At 42.9% G+C, this 27,729-nt stretch overlaps 1 protein-coding gene across 2 annotated transcripts; it reads left to right on the top strand.

The window, feature by feature from the left end:
• Nucleotides 1–27,633, top strand: letmd1 (LETM1 domain containing 1). Of its 2 annotated transcripts, XM_080218132.1 has the most exons (9): nt 1–122; nt 2,616–2,776; nt 11,868–11,983; nt 15,839–15,921; nt 18,732–18,918; nt 20,954–21,055; nt 21,343–21,495; nt 23,312–23,408; nt 25,395–27,633. In XM_080218132.1, the coding sequence occupies exons 1-9, from the start codon at nt 31–33 to the stop codon at nt 25,469–25,471; spliced, it is 1,068 nt and encodes a 355-aa protein (XP_080074258.1). In that variant the 5' UTR covers nt 1–30; the 3' UTR covers nt 25,472–27,633. The 2 variants fall into 2 exon arrangements, with proteins under 2 accessions (XP_080074258.1, XP_080074259.1); XM_080218133.1 differs by lacking the exon at nt 2,616–2,776 and having other exon boundaries at nt 33–122.
• The last annotated feature ends 96 nt before the right edge of the window (nt 27,634–27,729 follow it).

Here is a 27,729-nt window from a genome sequence, read left to right as displayed (position 1 = left end):
TTGACCTGCCCGTCTTCTTTGCTTTCCAAAATGGCGGTGAGCAGAAGCTGTTTTCGGCTCCGGCGGTTGAGAGGATGTTGCTTCTCGGAGTTTTTACACTCTCCCGCAGTTTGTGCTTCCCAGTAAGAGCCGGTTCAATCAAGGGCTTTCGTGCGATACACTATTTGTCACCTTTTCTGCGTCTGCTTGGCTGCTCTCCATTGCCCAATTTCACAACCGACAGAGATAAAATACAAACAGGATAGATAACGAACGGCAAAGCGTTTTAACACAATTCGAGAGTTGTAGATAAGCTTTTAAAAGTAAATCCGTGGTCTATCAGCGTACTTAAGAATTATGTGCCTTCATAAATGTTCTTGATTGAAATATCATTTTCTACTAGAAATTAAATGCATTTTCCGTGCGTGCAAGTGTCAGGTTTGTTAACTACCTCCTTCGACTGGTAAGCAATCTGACCTAAATTTACTTTCAATAAGTATTGTGTAATTTATAATCATAGCAGCCCTCATCGTGACTCTACCTGTTCCTCACTCCTCATTTATTGTGATCTCAACTGTGTAGAATCTTACTGTACAGAAGGATCAGTAAAATGTCTCCCAGGTTAAAATCCAACAAGTTCATTTCAAACAGCCACTGCTCCTTTATCAGGTGAGTGTAAGATTTGTTTCACAAACAGGGTATATATAGACACAAACTCAATTATAAGATAATAGTTGGAACGTGAGTCTTAACAGGTAATCAAGTCTTTACAGGTGCAGACAATATGAATGGAATATTGAAGATTAAATGCACAACAGGCAGGGCATTGTTTTAACTTAGCTGTAAACTAACTCAAAAGGACATTTCGTTCACATCTAACATGTACAGAAAATTGGGTCTATATAGCTTCTGGAGAAAACATGTAGACAAAATGAATGGAGAGAGGGTTAAGCACAGGTTAAAGAGATGTGAATTGTCTCCAGCCAGGACAGTTAGTGAGATTTTGCAAGCCCCAGAATCGCCGAGCAGAAATATTTCAACCAAGTTCTGCACGCATGAGGACGGCCTCAACCGGGATCTTGGGTTCATGTCACTCCAACTGTAACCCCCACAACTTGCCTGGGCTTGCAAAATCTCATTAACTGTCCTGGCTGGAGACAATTCACATCTCTCGAACCTGTTCTTAACCCTCTCTCCACTTGTATTGTCTGCACCTGTAAAGATTTGATTACCTGTTAAGATTTGCATTCCAACCATTATCTTGTAATTGAGTTTGTGTCTAAAAATGCCCTGTTTGTGAAATGAATGGGCAATGCTCTGAAAGCTCATGCTACCAAATAAAACTGTTGGACTTTAACCTGGTGTTGTGAGACTACTTACTGTACCTATACCAGTTCAATGCTGGCATCTTCACTTCATGTACAGAAGGATGTCATTCATAAGACATAGTAGCAGAATTAGGCCCCTCGGCCCATTGAGTCTGCTCCACTTTCAATCATGGCTGATATTTTTCTCATTCCTGTTCTTCTGCCTTTTCCCCAAAAACCCCTAATCGTCTTATTAATCAAGAACCTGTTTATCTCTGTCTTAAAGACACTCAATGACTTGGCCTCCACAGCCTTCTGTGGCAAAGAGGTCCACAGATTCACCACTCTGGCTGAAGAAATTCCTCCTCTCTTCCCCTGCTCCTGATAGTGGAAATCTGGCTAAAACATAGAAAGTGCTGGAAATATTATACAGGTCAGGCAGCAGATGTGTGGAAGGAGAAATAGTTAACACTTAAGATTAATGATGTTATGTTAACTCTATTTCTCCCTCCCCAGATGCTGACTGACTTGAGTATTTCCAACATTTTCCATTTATATTTCAGAAGTCCAACACCTGTTGCTGTTGAAATAGTAAAAGTGAATGCATGTACTTATAGAGTCACATTAATAAATTTCTAACATTGATAGCTTTGCTCAAAAATTCATGTGCTGTTCTGTAACAGCTGATTTCTGTGGTCTGTTTACCATTCAAAGATACATGTCTGTGAAAGGCAAGTTGGAATGTTTAGTGTGCAATAACCTGCAGTCTTTACAGAACCTTCGGAGTGCAAATACACCAGAAACCCAGCGGAATGTACAGTGCGCAATACCCTGCAGTATTTGCAAAACTGTCTAAGCGCAAAGCAAGTATTTTGCTACTATATGTAACAAAGTTCATCTTCCAATCAATTTGAAACAGCATTCCTCTTTGTTAACAGTACAATAATGCTTTCCAGTGACTCTGGTAAAATGTACAGCTAAATCATACAGACAAGAAGTCCTCTGGTTTATTCTCTAGTCTGTCTTGAGTCAGTTGATTTCAGTCATGCAAGCAGCTGGGATACTGCAGTTGGCCTTGGTGCTCTTAGACTGGTCAGAGGAAAATTGGCCAAAGTTGCAGTTCTTGATTGCTGTCCAGTGACCTTTTTGAAATCTGCATGTGTGTAGACAAGATCTGGTTCACTGCTGATGCATTCATCCTTTCCTCTGTCTCCTGGTACAACTGGAAAGCAACAGCATACTCCCATTGTGCTAAAACTGCTTATAGATTAATTGATGACTTTCTTATTTTATTCTCCCACCTGCCCTACTCTCTATCCCCCACCCCAGGCTTACTGGTCACCCGTTGTCACAATTTTTTACAACAGCGAAGAGGAGTACTTTAAGTTCAGTCATCATCTCAAAGGCCAAACGATTGAATGCAAAATACGAAAAATTTCTGGAAAGAAACTTTCCACGTTTTTATGTGATCTACTCAACCTTTTTCAGAGGTAAGTTAATGGTCAGAAGATATTGGTCATTCTTCAGCACATAAATGACAAATGTTATGTGGGAGAGAGAGAACTAATTAATTCATAATATACTGGTACAATATAAGGAAAAAGTCAAAATTGCATTTACTGTCCACCTCTACAGTTTAGGAGTTGGCCATTAAATTTGGGGAGCCCACTACATTAACAAAGAGTCTGTGTATTCCTTGCTCAGTGATGTATTAAACTTTGCAGACCAGAAGATTCAATTTGTGATCCCTTGCATTAGTCTATCTCGGATAGATATGCACTTGGGGGTGCTACGTTTTGCTTCAGGGAAGGTATAAACAACCAGCTAGGGTTCCCCTTCTAATTGCTACTCAGTGATCATATTCAACAACAACAGCTTGCATTCATGTTGTTAACTCTCAAAAATTTCCTGTGATATTTCACAAAGGAAGAAATAAATGGATGCCGAGGCATTGTCGGAAAAATAGAAATGTCCAAAAGCTTGGTGGAGAGGTTTTGAAGAGGCCAAAAATGTGTGGGTTAGGTTGATTGGCCACGCTAAATTGCTCCTTAGTGTCAGGGGGATTAGTAAGGTAAATATGTGGGGTTATGGGGATGGGGCCTGGGTGAGATTGTTCTTGGTGCAGGCTTGATGGGCCAAATGGCCTCCTGCACAGTGTATTCTGTAGGTATTCATGAGTCTTTTACAGGTGGAGGCAAGATTTGAGAGGGACTTTGAGAGCAGAGTTAAGATGTCTGCAGTTTTTGCTACCATTTAGAGAGGAGAGAGGACATTAGTCAAGAGGGCTGGAGGGCATGGGAGGTGATATAAACTGGAAGAGACCATTTAGTTGGGGTAGGAGGTGATGTACTCAAGACTGCAGTCAGATCTCATGAGAGGGGAGGCAGATTAGAGAAGGTTGTATAGGGTGAGTGGGGTGAAGTTGTGGATGAAATGAGAATTTAAAACTCTATGCTTTTATCAGACACTGAGCCAGGGTAGATCAATCATTGTTCAATGCTCCAGCCCGAAACTGTGACTCCAGGAGGAGGGGAGTATTATAAGCATGTGTGTCCACAAATTTTTGACAATGTTACACGAGCATTTTTTGAAAAACGGCACAGTCCACTGATGGAAGTAGAGAATTCAGAACAGTGAATCGTTTTTCAACAGTCAAGGGTGAAACTGGTAAACAGAAATTGAAATTAAAAGTTTGAAATCAAATCCTTTAAATATTTTCGGGTATATCCGAGTATTAAGTGATTAAGAACTGTTTTGCTGCATTTTTATGAAAATTGGTGAAAACAGGAATTTTGGCCTCATAAAGACGATTGGTTCAGACAATTGCAGGGTCTTGTTTTTTAAACAGCTTAATTGGCATGAATGTAAAATTTAATCCAAGGTGTTTTGCTGGTTTATGTTTAGTTGTTAGCATTTACCTATTTCCCCCCTCCCCTTGTTTATCCTTGCAGCACTTGCAATCTTCCTGCTATACCTCTATTGATGCTACTATACATAACAAGTTGTTGGGAGATTCCAGAGAGTAGCTTTGCTCACAGGAGCTCGCTTGAGATAAAAAAATTCGGCATTGTTAGCGTTTCTTTTACTCAAGATTACCTTTTAGATTGTTGTATTTACTCAAAGAGCAAAAAACAGCCCAGGAAACAGGCCCTTCGGCCCAACGAGCCCGTGTCGCCATTTTAACATTACCAGTCCCCCCTCCTCCCATGACCCTTATCTATGCTTATGGCATTCCACATTGAGGGAAACTAATTTAGGGACAATTTATTCTCCAATCAGCCTAATAGCACATCTTTGGGGTGTGGGAGGAAACCGGAGCACCTGGAGAAAACCCACGCAAGCATGGGGAGAATGCGCAAACTCCCACAGACACTGGCCCAAATCCATGTGTCTGCACAGCAAACAGTGATAGTCACTGAGCTGTCGTGTTGCCCAACATCTGGTCCAGTTTAAGCGCACACTAATGATATGAAGCACTAGGCTACTCTCGAACATCCAAGAGCAGCCCTTGTATGACCCATCGCGTGTATGCCCCTCGTCGGACAACAAGGCGGACCGAGTTAAAACCTGTGGATTAAAAGAGAAAAACATTAGTATCATTCCTCATACTTATACATTACCAGGGACGTCCCAATGCTAATGACCCTTATTTAAAACAGTCTCCTATATCCTCCCATCTCCAACCCACTCATGTGCCTGTCTAAGTAACTCTTAAACAACTCCAGCGTGCCTGCCTCCACCACCTTGCTTGGCAGAGCATTCCATACCCCCACTACCCTCTCTGTGAAAAACCTCCCTCTAATATCCATGTTATATCTCTCCCCCCTCACCCTAAGCCCGTGGCCCCTCGTACTGTGCGTCCCTAACATAGGAAATAGCTTACCACTGTTTACTCTATCTATACCCTTCATAATCTTATATACCTCTATTAGATCCCCCCTCAGTCGACGTCTTTCAAGGGAAAACAGCCCCAATTTGCTCAATCTTTCCTCATAACCCAGTCCTTCCATACCAGGCAACATCCTGGTAAACCTCCTCTGCACTCTCTCCAAAGTCTCCACGTCCTTCCGGTAGTAAGGTGACCAGAACTGGACGCAGTACTCCAAATGCGGCCTAACCAACGTTCTATACAACTGCAACATCAGACTCCAGCTCTTACACTCTATACCCCTTCCTCGTACGCAAATAAACTGCTTGCGTTATTTGGCTGGACCTTTTCCACTGTTATTTTCCTTATCTGTCTTCCTCTTTCAAACATACATATTATGCTTCTTAAATTTCTTTCGTGGGACATGAGTGCATTTATGGCCCATCTCTTATCGCCCTTGAGAGGGTGGTGGTGAGCTGCCGTTGAAGTGGTCAATGTTCACAGTGGTGGGGGAGTTGAGAATTAGGGGCCATAGTTTGAGAATAAGGGGAAAAACTTGTAGAACTGAGGTGAGGAGAAATTTCTTCACCCAGAGGGTGGCGAATGTGTGGAATTCACTACATCAGGTTAAAATCCAACAGGTTTATTTGGTAGCAAACACCACTAGCTTTCGGGGCTGTGCCCCTTCGTCATGTGAGTGGGGAGTTCTGACCTCAAACAGGGCAGTATAAAGACACACTCAGTTTACAGAATACTGATTTAGAAAGTGAGTTTTTACAGCTAATCAAGTCTTAAAGGTGCAGACAATGTGCGTGGAGATAGGTTAAAGAGATGTGTATTGTCTCCAGACACGACAGTAAATGAGATGTTGCATGCCCAGGCAAGTCATGGGGGTTACAAATAGTGTGACATGAACCCAAGATCATCTTATGTATAAGATTTTGATGGGTACAGATAGTGAATGCAAGCAGGCTTTTTCCACTGAGGCTAGAGGAGAAAAAAACCAGAGGGCATGGATTAAGGGTGAAAGGAGAAAAGTTTAAAGGGAATGTTAGTGGGGGCATTCTTCATGCAGAGAGTGGTGGGAGTGTGGAATGAGCTGCCAGATAAAGTGGTAAATGCGGGGTCACTTTTAACGTTTAAGAAAAACTTGGACGGGCTCATGGATGAGAGGGGTGTGGAGGGATATGGTCCAAGTGCAGGTCAGTGGGACGAGGCAAAAAATGGTTCAGCACAGACAAGAAGGCCCAAAAGGCCTGTTTCTGAGCTGTAATTTTCTATGGTTCTATCCGGTTGAGGCTGTCCTTGTGTGCAGAACTTGGCTATCAGTCTCTGCTCAGCGACTCTGTGCTGTTGTATGTCGCGAAGGTCATCTTGGAGAACGCTTACCCGAATTTCAGAGGCCAAATACCCGTGACCGCTGAAGTGTTCACCAACGGGAAGGGAACAGTCTTGCCTGGTGATTGTCGAGCGGTGTTCATTCATCCGTTGTCGTAGCATCTGCATGGTCTCCCCCCCCCCCCCCCCCCCAGTGTACCATGCCTTGGGACATCCTTTCTTGCAGTGTATCAGGTAGACAACATTGGCTGAGTTGCAAGAGTATATACCCTGTTATCACCTGAGATGATGGCATCTGTGTCGATGATCCAGCATGTCTTGCAGAGATTGCTGTGGTAGGTTTGTGTGGTGTTGTGGTCACTGTTCTCCTTAAGACTGGGTAGTTTGCTGCGGACAATGGTCTGTTTGAGGTTGTGCAGTTGTTTGAAGGCAAGAAGTGGGGGTGTAAGGATGGCCTTGGCGAGATGTTTGTCTTTATCAATGACGTTGGAGACTCCAGAGAAGATGTCGTAGCTTCTCTGCTCCGGGGAAGTACTGGACAATGAAGAGTATTCTGTCCACTGTGTCCCGTGTTTGTCTTCTGAGGAGGTCGGTGCAGTTTTTCGCTGTAGCGCGTCGGAACTGTGGATTGTTGAGTCGAGCACCATATCCTGTTCTTATGAGGGCACCTTTCAGCATCTGGAGGTGTGTGTTGCGATCCTCCTTGTCTGAGCAGATCCTATGTATATGGAGGACTTCAACGTGTTTAGGGTGGAAGCTGGAGAAGTGGAACATCGTGAGGTTATCTGTGGGCATGCGGTACAGTGAGGTGCTGAGGTGACTGTCCTTAATGGAGATGCGTGTGTCCCAAGAATGTAACCAATTCCAGAGAATAATCCATGGTGAGTCTGATGGTGGGATGGAACTTGTTGATGTCATCATATAGTTGTTTCAGTGATTGTTCACCATGAGTCCAAAGAAAGAAAATGTCATTGATGTATCTAGTGTATGGGATTGGTTGAAGGTCCTGTGTGGTGAAGAAGTCTTGTTCTAGCCTGTGCATGAAGATGTTGGCATATTGAGGTGCGAATAATAACTACATGATGACATCAACAAGTTCCATCCCACCATCAGACTCACCATGGACTACTCTCTGGAATTAGTTGCATCTTCTCCGGAGTCTTCAACATGTCATTGATGAAGACGAACGTGAACACGTTTGGAGGAGGGGGCTGAGTGTAGGGTAACAAAATTTGCTGATGACACGAAGATGAGTGGAAAAGCAAATTGCGTAGAAAGCGCGGAAAGTCTGCAGAGAGATCTGGATAGGCTGAGTGAGTGGGCGAGGACCTGGCAGATGGAGTATAATGTTAGCAAATGTGAGGTTATCCACTTTGGTAGAAATAATAGGAGAGGGGATTATTATTTAAAGGGCAAAAAGCTGCAGCATGCTACAGTGCAGAGGGACCTGGGGGTCCTTGTGCACAAATCGCAAAAACCCAGTCTGCAGGTGCAGCAGGTGATCAAGAAGGCGAATGGAATGTTGGCCTTTATAGCGAGGGGGATAGAATATAAAAGCAGGGAGGTCTTGCTACCACTGTACAGGGCACTGGTGAGGCCGCAGCTGGAGTACTGTGTGCAGTTTTGGTCCCTGCATTTGCGAAAGAATATATTGGCCTTGGAGGGAGTACAGAGAAGGTTCACTAGGCTGATACCAGAGATGAGGGGGTTAGCTTATGAGGAGAGATTGAATAGACTGGGCCTGTACTCGTTAGAGTTGAGAAGGCTGAGGGGGGATCTTATAGAGACTTACAAGATAATGAAGGGGCTAGATAGGGTAGAGGTAGAGAGATTTTTCCAGCTGAGAAAGGATAGCAGAACTAGAGGGCACAGCCTCAAAATAAGGCGGGGGGGTGCAGTTTAGATCGGAGTTGAGGAGGAACTTCTTCACTCAAAGGGTGGTGAATCTCTGGAATTCTCTGCCCATTGAAGTGGTGGAGGCTACCTTGCTGAATATTTTTAAGTCACAGGTAGGTAGATTTTCTGATAGACAAGGGAATTATGGGTTATGAGGAGAAAGCGGGAAAGTGGAACTGATCCACTTTGGATCAGCCATGATCTTATTGAATGGCGGGGCAGGCTCGAAGGGCTAGATGGCCTACTCCTCGTATTTCTTGCGTTCTCGCCAAGGCCATCCACACCCCCACTTCTTGCCTTCAAACAACCACACAACCTCACAGACCAGACCAGCCTTCAGGAGAACAGTGACCATGACACACAACCCTACTACAGCAACCTCTGCAAGACGTGCCGGATCATCGACACAGATGCCATCAACTCACCTGAGAACACCATCCAACAGGTACACGGTACATATTCTTGCAACTCGGCCAACATCGTGTACCTGATAAGCTGCAGGAAAGGATGTACCAAGGCATGGTACATTGGGGGGACCATGCAGATGCTACGACAACGAATGAATTAACACCGCTCGACAATCACCAGGCAAGAGTATTCTCTTCATGTTGGTGAACACTTTGGCAGTCACGGGCATTCAGCCTCTGATCTTTGGGTAAGCGTTCTCCAAGGCGGCCTTCATGACACAACAGCACGGAGTCGCTGAGCAGAGACTGATAGCCAAGTTCTGCACATATGAGGACGGTCTCAACCAGGATCTTGACCTGCCTAGGCTTGCAACATCTCACTTGCTGGAGACAATACACATCTCTCTAACCAATGCTTAATGCAATCTACACCCACATTGTCTGCACCTTTAAGACTTGATTAGCTGTAAAAGACTCGCATTCTAATCAGTATTCTGTAAACTGAGTGTGTGCCTTTGTATGTCCCGTTTGTGATCAGAACTCCCCACTCACCTGACGAAGGGGCGGAGCCCCGAAAACTAGTGGCATTTGCTATCAAATAAACCTGTTGGACTTTAACCTGGTGTTGTGAGACTTCTTACTGTGTTTATCCCAATCCAACTCTGGCATGATATGAGAGGCCAAAACGTTGTGAGATTTCAATTTGATGATCAAGCAGAATGGCGAGCAGGTTTGAAGGGCTGAATGGCCTGCTCCTGCTTCTCGTTTCTAAGTAAACCAATGCAGTCCATGTGCTGTTAGGGAGGGGCTTCCAGGATTTTGACCCAGTGACAATGAAGGAACAGCGATATATTTCCAAATCAGAATGGTGAGTGACTTGGAGGGGAAACTGCAGGTGGTGGTGTTCCCTTGCAACAACTGCCCCATCCTTCAAGGTGATAGAGGTTGTGGGTTTGGAAGGTGTTATTGAAAGAGCATTGGTGAGTTACAGCAGTACATCTTATAGATGATTCACGTTGCTGCCACTGTACATTGGGGTGGACTGAGTGAATGTTTGTGGATGGGGTGCTGATCAAGCAGTCTGCTTTTTTCCTGGAAGGTGTTGAACTGCTTGAGTGTTGTTGGAGCTGCACTCATCCAGTCAAGGGGAGAGTATTCCATCATACTCCTGACTTGTGCCTTGTTGATTGTGGATAGGTTTTGGGAGTCAAGAGATGAGTTTCTATCCTCTTACTGCTCTATAGCCACAGTATTTATATGATCCAATTCTGTTTGTAATCACTGGTAACCCCAACATGTTGATAGTGGGGGATCCATTGAATGTCATGGGGAGATGGTTCAAATCTCGCTTGTTGGAGATGGTCAGTACCTGGTATTTGTGTGGCGCAAATGTTACTTTCCACTTGTCAGCCCAATCCTGGATATTGTCCGTGTCTTGCTGCGTTTGGGTATGGACTGCTTCAGTATCTGAGGAGTCGCAAATGGTGCTGAACATTGTACAGTCACTATCGAACATCCCCACTTCTGACCTTATGATGGAAGGAAGGCCATTGGTGATGCAGCTGAAGATGGTTGGACCAAGAACACTACCCTGAGGAACTCCTGCAGTGATATCCCCAAACCAATGTGATTGGCCTCCAACCACCACAACCATCTTCTTTTGTGCCAGGTATGTGTCCAACCAGTGAAGAGTTTTCCCCTAGATCCCATTGACCAGTCTTGCCAGAGCTGCTGGTTGCCACACTCAGTCAAATGTTGCCTTGATGTCAAGGGCAGTCACTCTCTCCTCACCTCTGGAGTTCAGCTCTTTTATTCAGGTTTGGGTCAGGAGCTGAGTGGCCCTAGTGGAATCCAAACTGTTTCACTGACTCTCACAGTCCCCTTCCATTGCTTTAGTGATGATGGACAGTAGACTGATGGGGCTGTAATTGGCAGGTTAGATTTGTCCTGCTTTTTGCATACAAGATATTCCTGGCCAATTTTCCACACTGCTAGGTGGATGCCAGTGTTGTAGCTTATTGCAACATCTAGGCCAAGGGCGTGGTTAGTTCTGGAGCACAGGTCTTTGGTACTATTGTCTGATGTTGTCAGAGCCCACAGCCTTTGCAGTATCCAGTGCCTTCAGCTGTTTCTTGATATCACATGGAATGAATCAAACAAGCTGAAGACTGGCATCTGTGATGCTGGGGACTTCAGGAGAAGGCCAAAATGGATTATCCACTCAGCACTTCTAACTGAAGATGGTTGCAAATGCTTCAGCCTTATCTTTTGTACTGGTGTGCTGGGCTCCCCCACCATTGAATTTAATTGTCCAGCGTGATTCATGGCTGGATTTGGCAGTACTGCAGAGTTTTGATCCGATCCATTGGTTCTGGGATCGCTTAGCTCTGTCTATTGTATGCTACATGCTGTTTGGCATCTAAATTGACCTGGGTTGTAGCTTCACCAGGTTGACACCTCACTTTAATGTATGCCTGGTGCTGCTCCTTCTGATTATCTGCCTTGATTATCTGTATGTTAACAGATCAGCCTCAGTGAATGATGGAGAGCATTTGTATATGTTTCTTGATTTTATTTATCTACGTTCTTGCAAAATTCTGTGTTGCTGCTGATAGAGGCAAAACAGATTGCTTCATTGCTGTTTGTGGGAGCTTGTGCGCAAATTGACTGCCATGTTCATTGCAACAGTGACTACACTTCAAAAATACTTAATTAATGTAAAGCATTTTGGAATATGGTGAAAGGTGCTATACAAATGCAAACCTTTCATTGTATGTTATGGTGCAAAAAGAGGCTATTCAGCCATCTGTGCCTGTGCCAGCTCTTTAAAAGAATTATTCAATGAGTCACACTCACCTGTTCTTTTCCCATAGCCCTGTATTTTTTTTCCAGGTATTTATCCAATTTACTTTGGAATGTTACTATTGAATCTGCTTTCAGGCTGTGCATTCCAGATCATCGTGACTCACTTTTTTTTAAACTCTCTTCTTCCCCCTAGCTCTTTTATCAATGATGTTAAACAATAATTGCGTTCTCACAATTGGTAACATTCCTCTTTGTGTACCTTTGCAGGTTTTCGTTTATTATACCTTGACTTCAAGGAAGTCAGTGGAATAAAGCGTAAGATGGCAGATCAGGGGCTAAAGTATAACCAGCTGCCTTACAGAGAAATGGAAAGATTAAGACAGGTGGGAGTCTTTTTATTGACATGGTAAATGAAGGTCACAAGATGTATGTGTTCCTTTCTGAATACTAAAGCATTAAGGTACAGTTTATTTCCACAGGATTATAATTGTTCAACATACCTTATTTTTTCCGTTTGTTGATGCATTAAACCTTGTTCTACGAAGTCAAACACCACAGTCTCTGGCTGGAAAAAAAAACAAATTCTGATATCTCTAAAGTTTCTATCAATGCTAAGCTAATGTTTTGGGGGCAGAAGTGGACACAGAAGTGAAACCTTGAGATTTTTTAAATTTGCTCAGAGGCTGCAGGTTACCTGTGTAGAAATGGAAATTGTCACTTTGATCCAGATCAGAGTGGTCTGGTTCTCTGGAAATGGGACTGAAAGGAAGGAGCTTTACTTTGCATCTATAACTGACCAGGGAGTTCTCATTGCTGGTAATGAGAATGCTGGCAAGATGCCTGAAACAGAAATTGTCCCACTTCCCCAAAACCAATGTCCCTCACCTTGATGAATATACAAAAAAGGAAGTAGAAGTTGAAACAACACGAGTGAGATTTCACTTTGTAGTGAGCAATAATGAATTCAACAACAAACTTGAGCTTTGTACAGTTGTGTTTACACATACTGTGCAATGCTTTCATTATAAGGGAGGAAGTGTTAGGTGTATTAAAAAACATTAAGGTACATAAATCCCCAGGGCCAGATGGCATCTATCCCAGATTACCGAGGGAGACAAGTGAGGAAATCGCTGGCCCTCTAACCAAAATCTTTGTTCCTCGTTGGCCACAGATGAGGGCCCAGAGGATTGGAGGATAGCCATTGTTATCGCGTTATTTAAGAAGGGTAGCAAGGATAACACGGGTAATTATAGGCCAGTGAGCCTGAGGTCAGTGATAGTGAAATTGTTGGAGAAAATTCTTAGGATGTGATCTATATACATTTGGAACCCAGGGTTCTGAAAGAAATGACAGAGGTGATAGTGGATGCCTCAGTAATTATTTATCAAAATTCGCTGGACTCCGGGGAGGTGCCGGAAGATTGGAAAACAGCTAATGTTACGCCGCTGTTTAAAAAAGGTAGCAGACAAAAGGCAGGGAATTATAGGCCGGTTAGTTTAACGTCTGTAGTTGGGAAAAATGCTAGAATCCGTCATCAAAGAAGAAATAGCGAGGTACTTAGAAAAGAATGGTTTGACCGAGCAGACGCTGCACGGATTCGTTAAGGGGAAGTCGTGTTTGACGAATTTATTGGATTTCTGAGGATGTGACTAGTGCGGTAGACAGAGGGGAACCGGTGGACGTGGTGTTTTTAGACTTCCAAAAGGCGTTTGATAAGGTGCCTCATAAAAGGTTGTTATAGAAGGTTAGGGTGCACGGAGTTGGGGGTAAGGTGTTAGCGTGGATAGAGGATTGGCTGTCTAATAGGAAGCAGAGAGTTGGTATCAATGGGTGCTACTCTGGTTGGCGGTTGGTGACTAGTGGAGTGCCGCAGGGATTGGTGCTGGGACCTCAACTATTTACCATTTATGTAGATGATCTGGAGGAGGGGGCTGAGTGTAGGGTGACGAAATTTGCTGATGACACAAAGATGAGTGGAAAAGCAAATTGCATGGAGGGTGTGGAAAGTCTGCAGAGAGATCTGGATAGGCTGAGCAAGTGGGTGAGGACCTGGCAGATGGAGTACAATGTTAGCAAGTGTGAGGTTATCCACTTTGGCAGAAATAATAGTAGGAGGGATTACTATTTAAAAGGTGAAAAGCTGCAGCATGCTACGGTGCAGAGGGACCTGGGGGTCCTTGTGCACGAGTCGCAAAAACCCAGTCTGCAGGTGCAGCGGGTGATCAAGAAGGCGAATGGAATGTTGGCCTTTATAGCGAGGGAGATAGAATATAAAAGCAGGGAGGTCTTGCTGCAACTGTACAGGGTACCGGTGAGGCCGCAGCTGGAGTACTGTGTGCAGTTTTGGTCACCGCACTTGCGGAAGGATATTTTGGCTTTGGAGGGAGTGCAGAGGAGGTTCACTAGGCTGATACCGGAGATGAGGGGGTTGGACTATGAAGAGAGACTAAATAGACTGGGTCTGTACTCGTTGGAGTTTAGAAGGCTGAGGGGGAACTTATAGAGACATATAAGATAATGAAGGGGATGGATAGGGTAGAGGTAGAGAGATTCTTCCCGCTTAGAAAGGATAGCAGGACGAGAGGGCACAGCCTCAAGATAAGGGGGGGTGCAGTTTAGATCAGAGTTGAGGAGGAACTTCTTCACTCAAAGGGTGGTGAATCTCTGGAATTCTCTGCTACCTCGCTAAATATATTTACGTCACGGGTAGATAGGTTTTTGACAGACGGGAATTAAGGGTTAGGGGGAGAAGGCGGGAAAGTGGAACTGATCCACTTCAGATCAGCCATGATCTTATTGAATGGCAGGACAGGCTCGAAGGGCTGGATGGCCTACTCCTGCTCCTATTTCTTATGTTCTTATGTTCTAAATGTTCTTCTTAGCGACAGACAGCATGGTTTGTATGAGGGAGGTCATGATTGACTAATTTGATTGAGTTTTTTGAGCAGGTGACAAAAATGATTGATGAGGGAAGGGCTGTGGATGTTGTCCACATGGATTTTAGTAAAGCATTTGACAAGGTCCGTCTTGGCAAGCTGGCGCAAAAGGTTAAATCACACAGGATCAAGGGTGAACTACCTAGATGGATTCGGAACTGTCTTGGCCATAGAAGACGGAGAGTAGTGGTGGAAGATGTTTTTCTGAATGGAGGTCTGTAACTAGTGGTGTTCTGCAGGGATCAGTGCTGGGACCTCTGTTGTTTGTAATATGTATAAATGACTTGGGAGGGGGAAAAAAAAAAGCTGACCTGATTAGCAAGTTTGTGGATGATACTAAGATTTGCTGGAGTTGCGGATAGTGAAGAAGATTGTCAGAGAAGACAGCAGGATATAAGTAGACTGGAAAATTGGGTAGAGAAATGGCAGATGGCATTTAATCCAAACAAATGCGAGGTGATGCATTTTGGTAGATCCAATTCAGGTGGGAGCTATAAAATAAATGGCAGAACAATTAGGAATATAGACACACACAGATCTGGGAGTACAGGTCCACAGATCCTTGAAAGTGGCAGCACAGATGGAAAAGGTGGTGAAGAAAGCATATGGCACGCTTGCCTTTATCGTCTGGGGCATCGAGTATAAAAGTTGGCAGAGTATGTTACAGTTGTATAAAACGTTGGTTAGGCCACATTTGGAATACTGTGTCCAATTCTGGTCACCACACTACCAGAAGGACGTGGAGGTTTTGGAGAGAGTACAGAAAAGGTTTACCAGGATGTTACCTGGTATGGAGGGTATTAGCTATGAGGAGAGATTGAATAAACTGGGATTGTTCTTCCTGGAAAGAAGGACGATGAGGGGCAATCTGATAGAAGTTTATAAATTTATGAGGGGTATGGATAGGGTGAACAGTTGGAACTTTTTCCCAGGGCAGAAATGACAATTACAAGGGGGCACAAGTTCAAGGTAAGGGGGGAAAAGGTTCAGTGGAGATGTGTGGGGGAAGTTTTTTACACAGAGGGTGGTGGGGGCCTGGAATGAAGTGAGATGGTTGAGGCAGATACATTAGCGACATTTAAGACTTATCTGGATAGACACATGAACAGGTGGGGAATAGAGGGATACAGGCAGTTGGTCTAGATAGGACAATGTGATCAGCACAGGCTTAGAAGGCCGAAGGGCCTCTTCCTATGCTGTACAGTTCTTTTTCTTTGTCCCTTCAAATAAACTGATAATGTTGGCCACCTGCTGACATCTTAAGTTTTCAGCAGTAATCTGTAAAAAGTTTTTGTCTTCCAGTTTCGCAGAGATGTTATAAAGATTATGCCTGTGGTGCTTCTGTCACTTCCACCGTTTGCAAACTATATGGTGTTTTTATTGATGTGAGTATTTTAAGAATTAATTTTTAATTGTACTCTTGAGTTGGGAGAGAGATGGATCATGTCAGTCCATGTTTATATTTAAATAGTTTGTGACTGAAGCTTTGAGCTTTTGGATCGTCTTATTTATATTGCCTCAGTTCAACTCCTGCACCTTGACAGTTGGTAACAGTCTGAGGAATCAAAGAAAATCTCATCATTTCTGCAAGTCAGTTTAAGATAAACCATCTAACTTTATTACAGAAACTGAGTGGTCTGCAAAAGTGACCTGGGATGAATGTACGTTCTTACCTGAGAGGAAGTAACTGGCCTCACATTGGTGCTTTTTCCCACTGGGGATGGGAGTAGTGTGGGGATTTTCGTAAGAACATAAGAAATAGGAGCAGGAGTAAGCCATCTAGCCCTTCAAGCCTGCCCCGCCATTCAATAAGATCATGGCTGATCTGAAGTGGATCAGTTCCACTTTCCTGCTTTCTCCCCATAACCCTTAAATCCCTTGTCTATCAAAAATCTATCTACCCGTGACTTAAATATATTTAGCGAGGTAGCCTCCACCACTTCAACGGGCAGAGAATTCCACAGATTCACCACCCTTTGAGTGAAGAAGTTCCTCCTCAACTCCGTTCTAAACTGCCCCCACCTTATCTTGAGGCTGTGCCCTCTAGTCCTGCTATCCTTTCTAAGCGGGAAGAATCTCTCTACCTCTACCCTATCCATCCCTTTCATTATCTTATACGTCTCTATAAGATCCCCCCTCATCCTTCTAAACTCCAGCAAGTACAGTCCCAGTCTATTTAGTCTCTCTTTCATAGTCCAACCCCCTCATCTCCGGTATCAGCCTAGTGAACCTCCTCTGCACTCCCTCCAAGGCCAAAATATCCTTGCGCAAGTGCGGCGACCAAAACTGCACATGCACACAGTACTCCAGCTGCGGCCTCACTGGTACCCTGTACAGTTGCAGCAAGACCTCCCTGCTTTTATATTCTATCTCCCTCGCTATAAAGGCCAACATTCCATTTGCCTTCTTGATCACCTGCTGCACCTGCAGACTGGGTTTTTGTGACTCATGCACAAGGACCCCCAGGTCCCTCTGCACCGTAGCATGCTGCAGCTTTTCGTCCTTTAAATAGTAATCCCTCCTACTATTATTTCTGCCAAAGTGGACAACCTCACATTTGCTAACATTGTACTCCATCTGCCAGGTCCTCACCCACTCGCTCAGCCTATCCAGATCCCTCTGCAGACTTTCCACACCCTCCGCACAATTTGCTTTTCCACTCATCTTCGTGTCATCAGCAATATACCTATCAGTCTGTAGAGCACCTTGCTGCCAACAGTATTATTCTTAATTACGATGTGCAGAACTGGCCTCAATTTCCAGTTATTACCTTTACCACTTCCCCTGCTTGCTTCTAAGGCAAAGTTATGTGGATAATGGGAGATTGGCTGCATCATAATAGAGGTGGCGTAGGCTTACGCTTGGGCTGGATATTCCTCTTGGCAGTGGTCTGTACCCCTCGGGCATATCTGCCTTTCATTTGCCACATTGCCAGGCCATGGCAAGTGACTTTTATACCAGATGTCCAATTTTCCCCTCCTATTCTGTTGCAAACATTTACACTTCTTGTGGACTCATCTTTTGTTTTAACATTTGTCTTATTATTGCTTCCTTTTGCCTTGCATCAAAATTGCTTCTGTCTTTTAATTGCTTCTTCCCTCATTTTCCTTTTGTTCTTTCCCTTTTTTCCTGGCTCTGTACGTACTTAAACGTCCATCTCTAGCATCTTCCGATCCTGATGAAAGGTTAGAATCCTGAAATGTTAACTGTGTTTCTCCCTGCACGGACGCTGCCAGACCTGTATTTTCAGCATTTTTTTAATTCAGGTTACCAATATTCCGTTTCTCTCGTCTCTAATGGCCTGTTTTAATTAAGTTACATTGGACTGGCTGTTGGAAGTGGAGTTGCTGAGAGTTCTGAAAGAAAAGAAAGAACTTGCATTTATGTCACACCTTTCACAATTTCATGATGTCCCAAAGCACTTTATAGCACAGAAATAAGCTCTTCAGCTCAATGTACTTGTGTGTATTGTGTTTAGTTATGGATGGGCAATTAATCTGGCCTTGCTAGCGATGCTGACATCCCAAGACTAAAAAAAACAAAATCCTAAGATGTTTGTGTCCTGTTCTGTTTGTAGCTGCTCCTGCCAGATGATGTTGTCATATATCATGCTTGTACCTTGTGCCTTGCGTCATCCTCGCATATCCACTGTGGCTTGTCTGCAACTACTCTGCCATCCAACTATGCCCAGGTTGACCCCTCTCTCTGCTGTCCTCCACTTTGCCCTACAAAAGAGTTTTCTGTAGTTTTTCTATTGTCTGGAATACTGACACTTTCTTTTTGGGATATCGCTTGTTAAGAGTTATTTCTGCTCTTGCTGTTTCAAGCACCTTTTCTTATGGTTTGTATCTGGAATTTTAAGCAATATGTCTGAGACCCACATTTCAAAGGCTCCTATTTTCTTCAACAGACCATTGCTGATTGTCCAGGTTTCTGAGGCAGACGGTTTTATTTTTCCTTATTACAAGCTTGAATTCTTTTATTGTTAATACATCCTCCATCTTCACATTTATGTGTATTGTTGTAGAATGGTGTGCCATGTGGATTTGATTCAGTAAATGTCTTTACAAGATGTGGTAATGAAGCTTTATGTGGACTTCTCTAGCAGTAAAGTTACAAGAGCGTCAGAATTAGTGAAGTACCTGTTAACGTTGAACGCTTATGTATTTCCTAAATCTGTACATATTGTTTGTAGGTATTTCTATCCACGCCAAATGTTAATAAGACACTTCTGGACCCTCGAACAGCAGCAGGAGTTTGTAGAAATCTACCACTCATTGCGAGCTCGGGTTTACCCAAATGCTGTGAGGAATTTGACCAAGGCAGCATCCAAAGTTCCAGACAGGCGACTGAAAAGCAAACTATTACAACTCAGCACTAAGGTATGTACACAAACATGTTACACCAGGGGGTGAATCATTCCCAAGCTTATAACTTTTGAAAAGGGCCAATTTTGTGGCAGAGCCCACTGGTATACCAACATGCTGTGCCATGGAGAGGCAAAATGCTATTTCCAATCTTGGCTACATTAAGAAGGCAGCAATCTGATACAATCTGAAAAAGTAAACAAATATCCCCAGGTTTTTACTTAACTGGGTGGCACAGCACTGCTACTTCACGGTGCCAGAGACCCGGGCTCGATTCCGGCCTCGGGTGACTGTGCAAAGTTTGCATGTTCTTTTCCGTGTCTGCGTGGGTTTTCTACGGGCATTCCGGTTTCCTCCCACAGTACCAGGATGGGTAGGTTAGGTGAATTAGCCATGGTAAATTGCCCCAGTGTCCAAGGAGGTACAGGTTATGGGGATTAGCAGGATGGATGCATGGGATTACGGAGGTTGGGGGGGTGGGGCTGAATAAGATGCTCTGTTAGAGAGTCAGGGCAGACTTGATGGGCTGAATGGCCTCATTCTGCACTGTAGGAATTCGATGATTCTACGTTCCTAGCAGCTGGTTAGTGTGCCAGTTAGAAGCGTGGTACATCATGTACACCAACATCTTCGGTAACAAATAACAAAAATAGGAAATGACTACTTGAAGCAGAGCATCGATCTAATCAATAAGGAAGAAAATCAATGGTGAAGAAAATTGAATGATTAGATAGTCACAATATAAAAGACACTCTGGACTCATATGACATACAAAACATTTAAATGTAAATTTACAGGCTGTCTCACACACAAACCATAAGAACAGTTGGTGTGGAGAATAGAAATGTCGTATTTGAGTGTGGCTCTCTGTTTAGAGGTTAGAACACGTGCAGCCATAGAAAGCTTTACCCCACACTGAACCTGTGTCATATCTGATCCTTCAGCACAGGGACAAAGGTTCCATTTTCCAGTAATGGCATCCTATTTGATTTGATTTATTATTGTCACATGTATTAACATACAGTGAAAAATATTGTTTCTTGCGCGCTATACAGACAAAGCATACCATTCATAGAGAAGGAAAGGAGCGGGTGCAGAATGTCGTGTTCCAGTCACAGCTAGGGTGTAGAGAAAGATCAACTTAAAGGATTCAAAAATCTGACAACAGCAGGGAAGAAGCCAAATAGTAAGTGACCTCAAACTTCTGTATCTTTTTCCCAACGGAAGAAGGTGGAAGAGAGAATGTCCAGGGTGCATGGAGTCCTTGATAATGCTGGCCGCTTTGCTGAGACAGCGGGAGGTGGAGACAGAGTCAATGGGTGGGAGGGTGGTTTGCTTGATGGATTGGGCTACATTCATGACCTTTTGTAGTTCCTTGTGGTCTTAGGCAGAGCAGGAGCCATACCGAGCTGTGATATAACCAAAAAGAATGCTTTCTATGGTGCATCTTAAAAGTTGGTGAGTGTCGTAGCTGATATGCCAAATTTCCTTAGTCTTCTGAGAAAGTAGAGGCATTGGTGGGCTTCCTGAACTATAGTGTTGGCATGTGGGGACCAGGACAGGTTGTTGATGATCTGGACCCTCCACCTAAAAACTTGAAGCTCTCGATCCTTTCTACTTCATCCCCGTTGATGTAGACAGGGGCATGTTCTCCTCTACGCTTCCTGAAGCCAATGACAATCTCCTTTATTTTGTTGACATCGAGAGATTATTGTTGCTGCAACAGTTCACTAGATTCTCTATCTCATTCCCGTACTCTTTTGCCTTATTGAAGAGAAAAACATTCCCCCACTTGCGAAAAAGAGCTTTATTTCCTATCGTAACTGCTGAATTGGATTCCCCAGCTTGTTGGGCACTGTTGGTGTGTGGTTTCTTTTCAACATTTATCTTCAAATTTAACTGCTTCTAGAATGTACATAATGGCTATTCTGAAGCAGTAAACCTGGCTTTGGAGATTAATTGCGATATTTACTCAGTTTTTGATCCTAGGAAGCTTTTTTTGGGCTGCTAGTGCATTTGTGTTGACATGTTGTTCTGTCTTTAAACAAAGGTTCAGGAAGGCATCCACCCAGAAATCTCCCAGCTGCATATGGTGGCAAAGCTCTTCTCGGCGCGTCCATTAGATATATGGCACATTGGTGCACGCCAGACGGTGAGCAAGTGGCTGAAATCTTGTCAGACATTTATTTCTGTTGGGCATTAAGCGCATTATAACACGGGTCATTGGAACTCCATAATGCTGTGTTTTAAATGGATTCACTCTTTTGTTTAGACAGCAGACAAAAGAATTTCACATGAATGTGTTGGGTATTTTGAAATTTCTCAGTTACTTTTCTTTGAACTATTATTTAATTACCATTTAAAATGTAAGGTATGAAGGAAATATCGCACCCATTCACTTGCTTGTTCCCCATCTTTCAACTGCCATTCTGTTTTTAGAAAATCTTGAGTCAGGTGATGTTCCTCACTCCACACATGCCTACCTTCATCATGCGCCGTCGTCTCCGGAGCCACATAATGGAGATTCGCCATTTGGACCAAGCTCTACATGTTTTGGGCGTGCACAACCTGTCAGAGGATGAACTGAAGATTGTGAGTAAAAGAATTGACGGTGTTCAGCTGATACTTCAGCAACTTACTCTTGAATAATGCTTTTAATAGAAGTGCAATCAGAAGAAAACTGAGGCCAGGACAAAGAAGGGATATTGGTTTGAAGAGGTGGATTTTAAAGCAGTTTTAAAGAAAGATCTGGAAGTGAGGGAGAGTGATTTCTGGAAGGAATTCCACAGCTTGAGACCTAGACAGCTGAAGGCATAAGGCACAGTTACCGATCATAGGGTGTGGGGAGCACAAAAGAGAATTGGAGGAACACAGAATTTTTGGAAGGTTGTAGGGCTATGGGAGGTTACAGAGAAAGGGGCTGATTTTGACCTGGGCAACCAGCCAGCGCACTGGCCAATCTTCCATATCAATACTGACAAGGCGGCCATTATTCTGCGACACTGACCTTATTAACATCAGGCCAATGTGATGCGGGGCACCATCGGGCATCCCAAAACAGCTCACAATATCATGCAGTCCTGGCCACTAGCAGGATTATGGATAAGAGCATGCTGGTTCCAGTGCAGTAACAGTAGCCTACACTATTTTGTGGGGCCCATAAGGAGTACTTTGAATTGGAAGCAGTTTTTTTTGTCTCCTGGAGTGTAATTAGAGCACAGGGTTGGGGGCAGAAGGGGTGAAATACTTTTTTTCACCTTTTGAAACACTAGGTTCACAGTGGTTTAGTGAATGTATTTTGTTTTGAGTTATCCCACTATATCCTTTTCAAAGTTATGCTCAGGTGATATCATGCAGAGAGAGAGCTTGTATTACTGCAAATATGGTTAGTGTTAGCTAGATTATACTTTCATTCCTCCAGCATGCTGATGGCGCATTACCAACATTGTGGAATGAATCATTGCCGTGCTAGATAAACACATTATTATTACAAGAAACCTCATGTGAAGCACATTAGAAGCCTGGCCTGTGTATGGTGTGTGTGGAGATGTTAGCATTGGACTGAAGTAAACATAGTAAGAAGTCTAACAACACCAGGTTAAAGTAAACTGGTTGGATTTTAACTGGTGTTGTGAGACTTCTTACTATGGTGTGTGTGACAATCTTGAACGCATAATGCTATTTGCATGTAAGATGTGAAGACCAGTGCTTGAGCCTTTCAGCGATACGAGTGAAATAGAAGGCCAATTAGTCTCTATTTTAAAGAACATTAACTTTCTGAAGAATCTCTTCCTGTAGAATGAAATGTCATTATTACAAGGCATTCAAAATGAGATCTGAAGCTAAATATGTCCATCACTGGAACAAGAAGATCTGGGTGTCACTACAGTTTACCGTACAACCCATGTAAAAGTCAATCTCATGTAAAAGTTCACCCTTCACGCACTTGCCAAAAAAAAGGCAACCGATAGGAGACACTGTCCAGAAAAGCACTGGTGGTGTTCTGCTTGTTTGCCAGGAGCTGCTTCAACTGGTGCTGCGCTAACATCTGCATTGTGAACACGATCTGTCTGACTGTGGCAGACCGGACTTCACCAGGACACGCTCATCCATGTCGTAGCAATAGGCCAGGGCCAGCTAACCAATTATTGGACTTGTCTAGAAAGCCAGTCCATGTACAGCATGGGATGTGGCCCCAAATGAAGCGCACATGTAAACCCCTTGAAAACATTACTTGCGTGAAAGTTGACCCTTTAACTTTGTGCCCAAAACAATGGTCTCAAAATTTAAATGTTACCCAGATATTTCCAGTAATTGAAGGAAAATGTTTCATGCTATTTTATCATTTTTGTTTTATTTGTTGCTGTGAACATGGCTAGCCTGATCATCTTTGTGGTTCTGCTTTCAGGCATGTTACCTAAGAGGTCTGAATTCAATACACCTGAATGCAACACAGTGCAATGAGTGGTTGACTAAATGGATCCAGCTTTCTAAGAAATTAAGAGGTAATAGAATATGACCAAGTGTTGCAAGTGTATTTATTGGCCTCTTATTGCTATTTAACAGTAATCTCAGTTGTTTTTCAGGTGCTATAAAATCAGAGGATGTAACTCTGCACGTCATACGTGTGTGCTGTTTGGAAGAACCATCATTAAATCTGCTTTCCATATCTTTGATTTTTTTTTCCTCATATTTACTTGCGTTTTAAGTACTTTTGCTAATGTTTCCAGTAAGGCATTTCTCAACCCAACAATGCTTTGCATGAACCCACATCTAATTAACCATGATGGCATAGTGATGAGATACATTTTGAATTTACAATATCCATTCTTTGATGTTGTATCATGGGAATAACAAGTGAAGGCCAAGTATTTCCCCACAGAGAAGGAAATTGAGGAAAGGATATCCTCAGGTTAATCCCAACTCGAGAAGCAGGGAGTTTGTGTAGTTACCCTATTAACATGGACAGAAATGCATTGAGTAGAGACACCTGATGAGGGAGAAACTGGGATGCAGGCATATGCGAAAGTTGATTTTTGCTCTTGCATACACTGGAGCAATGAATGAAGAGAGGCTGTTTTGGTGTGGTTGATTGAGGGATAAATCTTGATCCCAGGAAAACTTCCAGTTCCTCTTCGACTAGTGCCATGGGAATAGAAGACATGGTTTTGGTTTAATGTCTCAGACAAAGTGCACTATCAGAGATACTGCTTTATCTCCTCAATACTGCACTGCAGTATCAGCCTGGCTTGTATATTTATATCTACATTTGGCTCTGAAATCTGAATTTGTAGAGGTAATTTATCTGCATTGCAGTTCTGATTCATTTGTTATTCCATTCAGGATGTAATGTGGTTAATCTACTCTTGCCAGTTCTGTGTGTGCATTTCATAGAATAAAATCATAGAATCCCTACAGTGCAGAAGGAGGTCATTTGGCCCATCGAGTCTGCACCGACTCTTCAACAGAGCATTCCCTGCCCTATCTCCATAACTCTCTATATTTACCCCACTAATCCCCGTAACCAACACATCTTTGGACACTAAGGGGCAATTTATCAAGACCAATCTGCCTGACATCTTTGGACTGTGGGAGGAAACCCATGCAGACGGGGAGAATGTGCAAACTCCACACAGCCACACAAGGTCAGAATTGAACCCAGGTCCCTGGCACTGAGGCAGAGGTGCTAACCTGCTGTGCCACCCCACTTAATATCATTTACTTGTACAATATTATCTTTAGTAATGTTTTAAACTTCCCTAACTTTCTTAAGCCCTTTCTCCATTTCTTTGAGGTTGGTCTTTTTTAAGACTATATACCTGTCTTATTTCTGAAAACCAGGTCATGTCCTACTTGGTCATTCTATGCTGACTATCCTCCAAATTCCATTTCCTCATATTATTCAGATCGTTTACTGTTACCAAGTTGAGATGGGAACTCATTTGTGGTTTCCCTGACACACTGGGAGGGGAAGGACAAATTGGAAAATTCCACCCGAAGTGTCAGCTCAGGCGGGGAAAGTGGAGTGTAGCCCACTGGCAGCACTTGATGGCTTTTCCTGTCATTTTTTGAGGAAAAAGGTTTAGAGGTGGATGCCACAACATCATGCTAGTTCTGAATGAGCCCACCCTACCACCTTGTGCACCTGTACTCACCTCTGACAGGCTGTTTGCCCAGTGCAAGTCCTGGGGGACTTGTCATGATTCCAGCAACAACCCTCACGCCACCATGAATGGATTGTCTAACACAGGGTGGACAGTACACATATTGAAGGAGATGGAAATGGGAAGTTGGGACCCCTGTTATATCATTAGTGGGCACAATCGAGTGGAGAAATTCCGTCAGCATAAAAGCTGTTTTGGGTCCTTTTGATTTTCCACCCCATCCCCAAGTCACAGGTTTCCAAAAAGATAAAACAGTGACAGCTGTGGTCACTATAGGAGCCATAAATTTTAAAGGTTTTCGTGTAACTGAAATATTTCTGCTTTCAGATTCTGAAGTCTCGCTGCTGCTACATAGCATGGTGTTACTTTCCACAAATTACCACAACTCCAGAAAAAGCAAGTAAACCTGGAATGCAAAACTGGAAATGGTCATCTATGTTTACCCAAGACATCTGTGTTGTGTTGACAATGGTTTGTTCCTACATTACTGCGTGAGTGAGACTCCAGAATTCAAAAGCTTTTCATAGTTTGCTCGCCACCTATGGTGTAATGACTGTGTTCAGAGGCACAATTCTCTTAATGAAATTCAATGCAAATAGCTGAGAGAGAAAAAAAATCAATGTCATTGTTTACTTGAGGCATATATATGAATCAGTTAAGAAACTTAATATTTTTGGACCAATACTTTGAGCAGCGGGAGATTGCTTTTCATGCGTTATAAATTTTGCAGTCAAGTGACATGCAGATTTTCGCTTGTTGAAAGATTTGGCCAGTAGTAGGAAGGGAATACTTCAGTTGCTAGCAAAATAACAGTGAGGCTAATATTGTTACCGTAATTTATGTACAAATGTCACTAACTTCAGACAAGGGCAAATGCACAATTAAATGCAGAAATCAGAGTTGCTGTTGGAGATGTGCCGCTCTGCTGTTAGCTTTGTAATGAAGGTTGGTCGATGTCTGGCTCATCAGTCAAATGCTGAGTGGCATCAAGTTCCTGTTCTTGCACTATTCAAAAAAAAGTCACTGAATATTTAACTTTTACTCACTCCACCCTCCATTTATGCATCTATTGTTTCATAGTTGAAACACAGAAGGGCCATGGAAAGTTCACCTTTTGCACAGTAGGTGGAGCTCAAGACCATCCAAATGCCCGTGGTCCACCCTTAATGCCAGAAATAGTCAGGCCAATAACCTTAAAACTAAAGCAAAGTGTTGCAGATCCTGGAAATCTGAAATAAAACACAAAATTCTGAAAATACTCTTTTTGGAGCGAGAAATAATTAACATTTCAGGTTGATGACCTTTCATCCGAATTCTGCTGACCAAACATAATGAAGTACTTGATGTCAAACAGGTCTTGATCGACTGATGAAACACACTGCTGGCATTTTTAATGTTTCATTAATGGCCATATAAAGTAGTGTTTTATATATTTAGGAGTATTTTATGTATTTGCTTCAAGCATTTTAAGCTTGCAGCTACCCACACAACCAAATACAATGTCATGCGTTTTGCTGAACTGCTGGCTCAGTTGGCTGAGGAATTGGTGTGAGACACTGATTTAAATACTTACCTAATTCAAAAGGGAAAGTATTGTTTAGTTAGTTATACAAAAACTCTGCTACCCACTTAATTCCTTCGCCAATAGTTGGCATCAAGAAGTTCAAATTGATGATATCTTCTACCCTGTCGTACTTGAAATGTTGCCGCTACAATGCAGACAACGGTTTGTGATATGATGTCACTTTGCCATTCAAAATGTAAGGTTCATGACATGAAAGTTGAAGTATGGATGCTAGGTAAGGGAGATGTGCAGAATCATTTTTTTTCTTAAATTCAGATTCTATTACACACTGGAATCCTGGACAATTATTGCCGCTTTCCCAATTCAAGTTAGATTTGCAATTCCTAATTTCCCATAAATCTTTACACTGCAATGTTTTGAGTACCTAAAATAAAGAGTTTGAAATATTTATTTCAAAGTTGGGCGAAAGATGATGGGGGCAATTTTCATCTTCAACATGCAGCCGGTAGCTGCAGATTGCCTGCCCAACTTTTATCCAATTGAGATTGATGTCAGTGAAAATGAAAATAACCCTATATCTGGCCTTTCTAGACAAGTGTAACAGGTGTTTCCATAGTTAACATCTAAAACTGCACCATTTACTCACATGAAAATCAATAACTTGAATCATAAGTTGAGTCTATTATTTCCAATTGGATACTACCCAACATTGTTCATGCTTACCCAAATAGGCGTTTGAATGAACAACACTTATATTGCACTGATAACCTGCTTCTATGTTCCTGTGCTACTGATTCTGTTCATTTCTTTTTAATTGTGCACTGCTTAAGATTTTTTAAAGTTTACTTTCTTTGAGATTTTTAATATGAAGATGGTTGTCTTAATTCAGTAAGTATTTTTATTTTGAGATGTACTGTGAGTGGATATATGCATTTGGAGTGGTAATGAGGATTGTGTGTATATTGGGCTCAGTTTCGGCTAATTTCAATGTGAAAAAAGTGATAAAACTCCTGGGTATGTGAATAAAAATATTTTGTATTCCTTTTGCCTTTTTTTTAAATACAAGCACTGGTCATGCTGTTTAATGACAATATAAAAGGGCTAAGACCTGAGGAGTGATGGTATGACGGGTGAATT

The sequence above is a fragment of the Carcharhinus amblyrhynchos genome, chromosome X, assembly GCF_965287045.1.
Source record: "Carcharhinus amblyrhynchos chromosome X, sCarAmb.v2.hapA, whole genome shotgun sequence".
Lineage (NCBI taxonomy): Eukaryota > Metazoa > Chordata > Chondrichthyes > Carcharhiniformes > Carcharhinidae > Carcharhinus > Carcharhinus amblyrhynchos.
The sequence above is the reverse complement of the archived record's forward strand: the minus strand, read 5'-3'. Positions and strand labels throughout refer to the sequence as shown.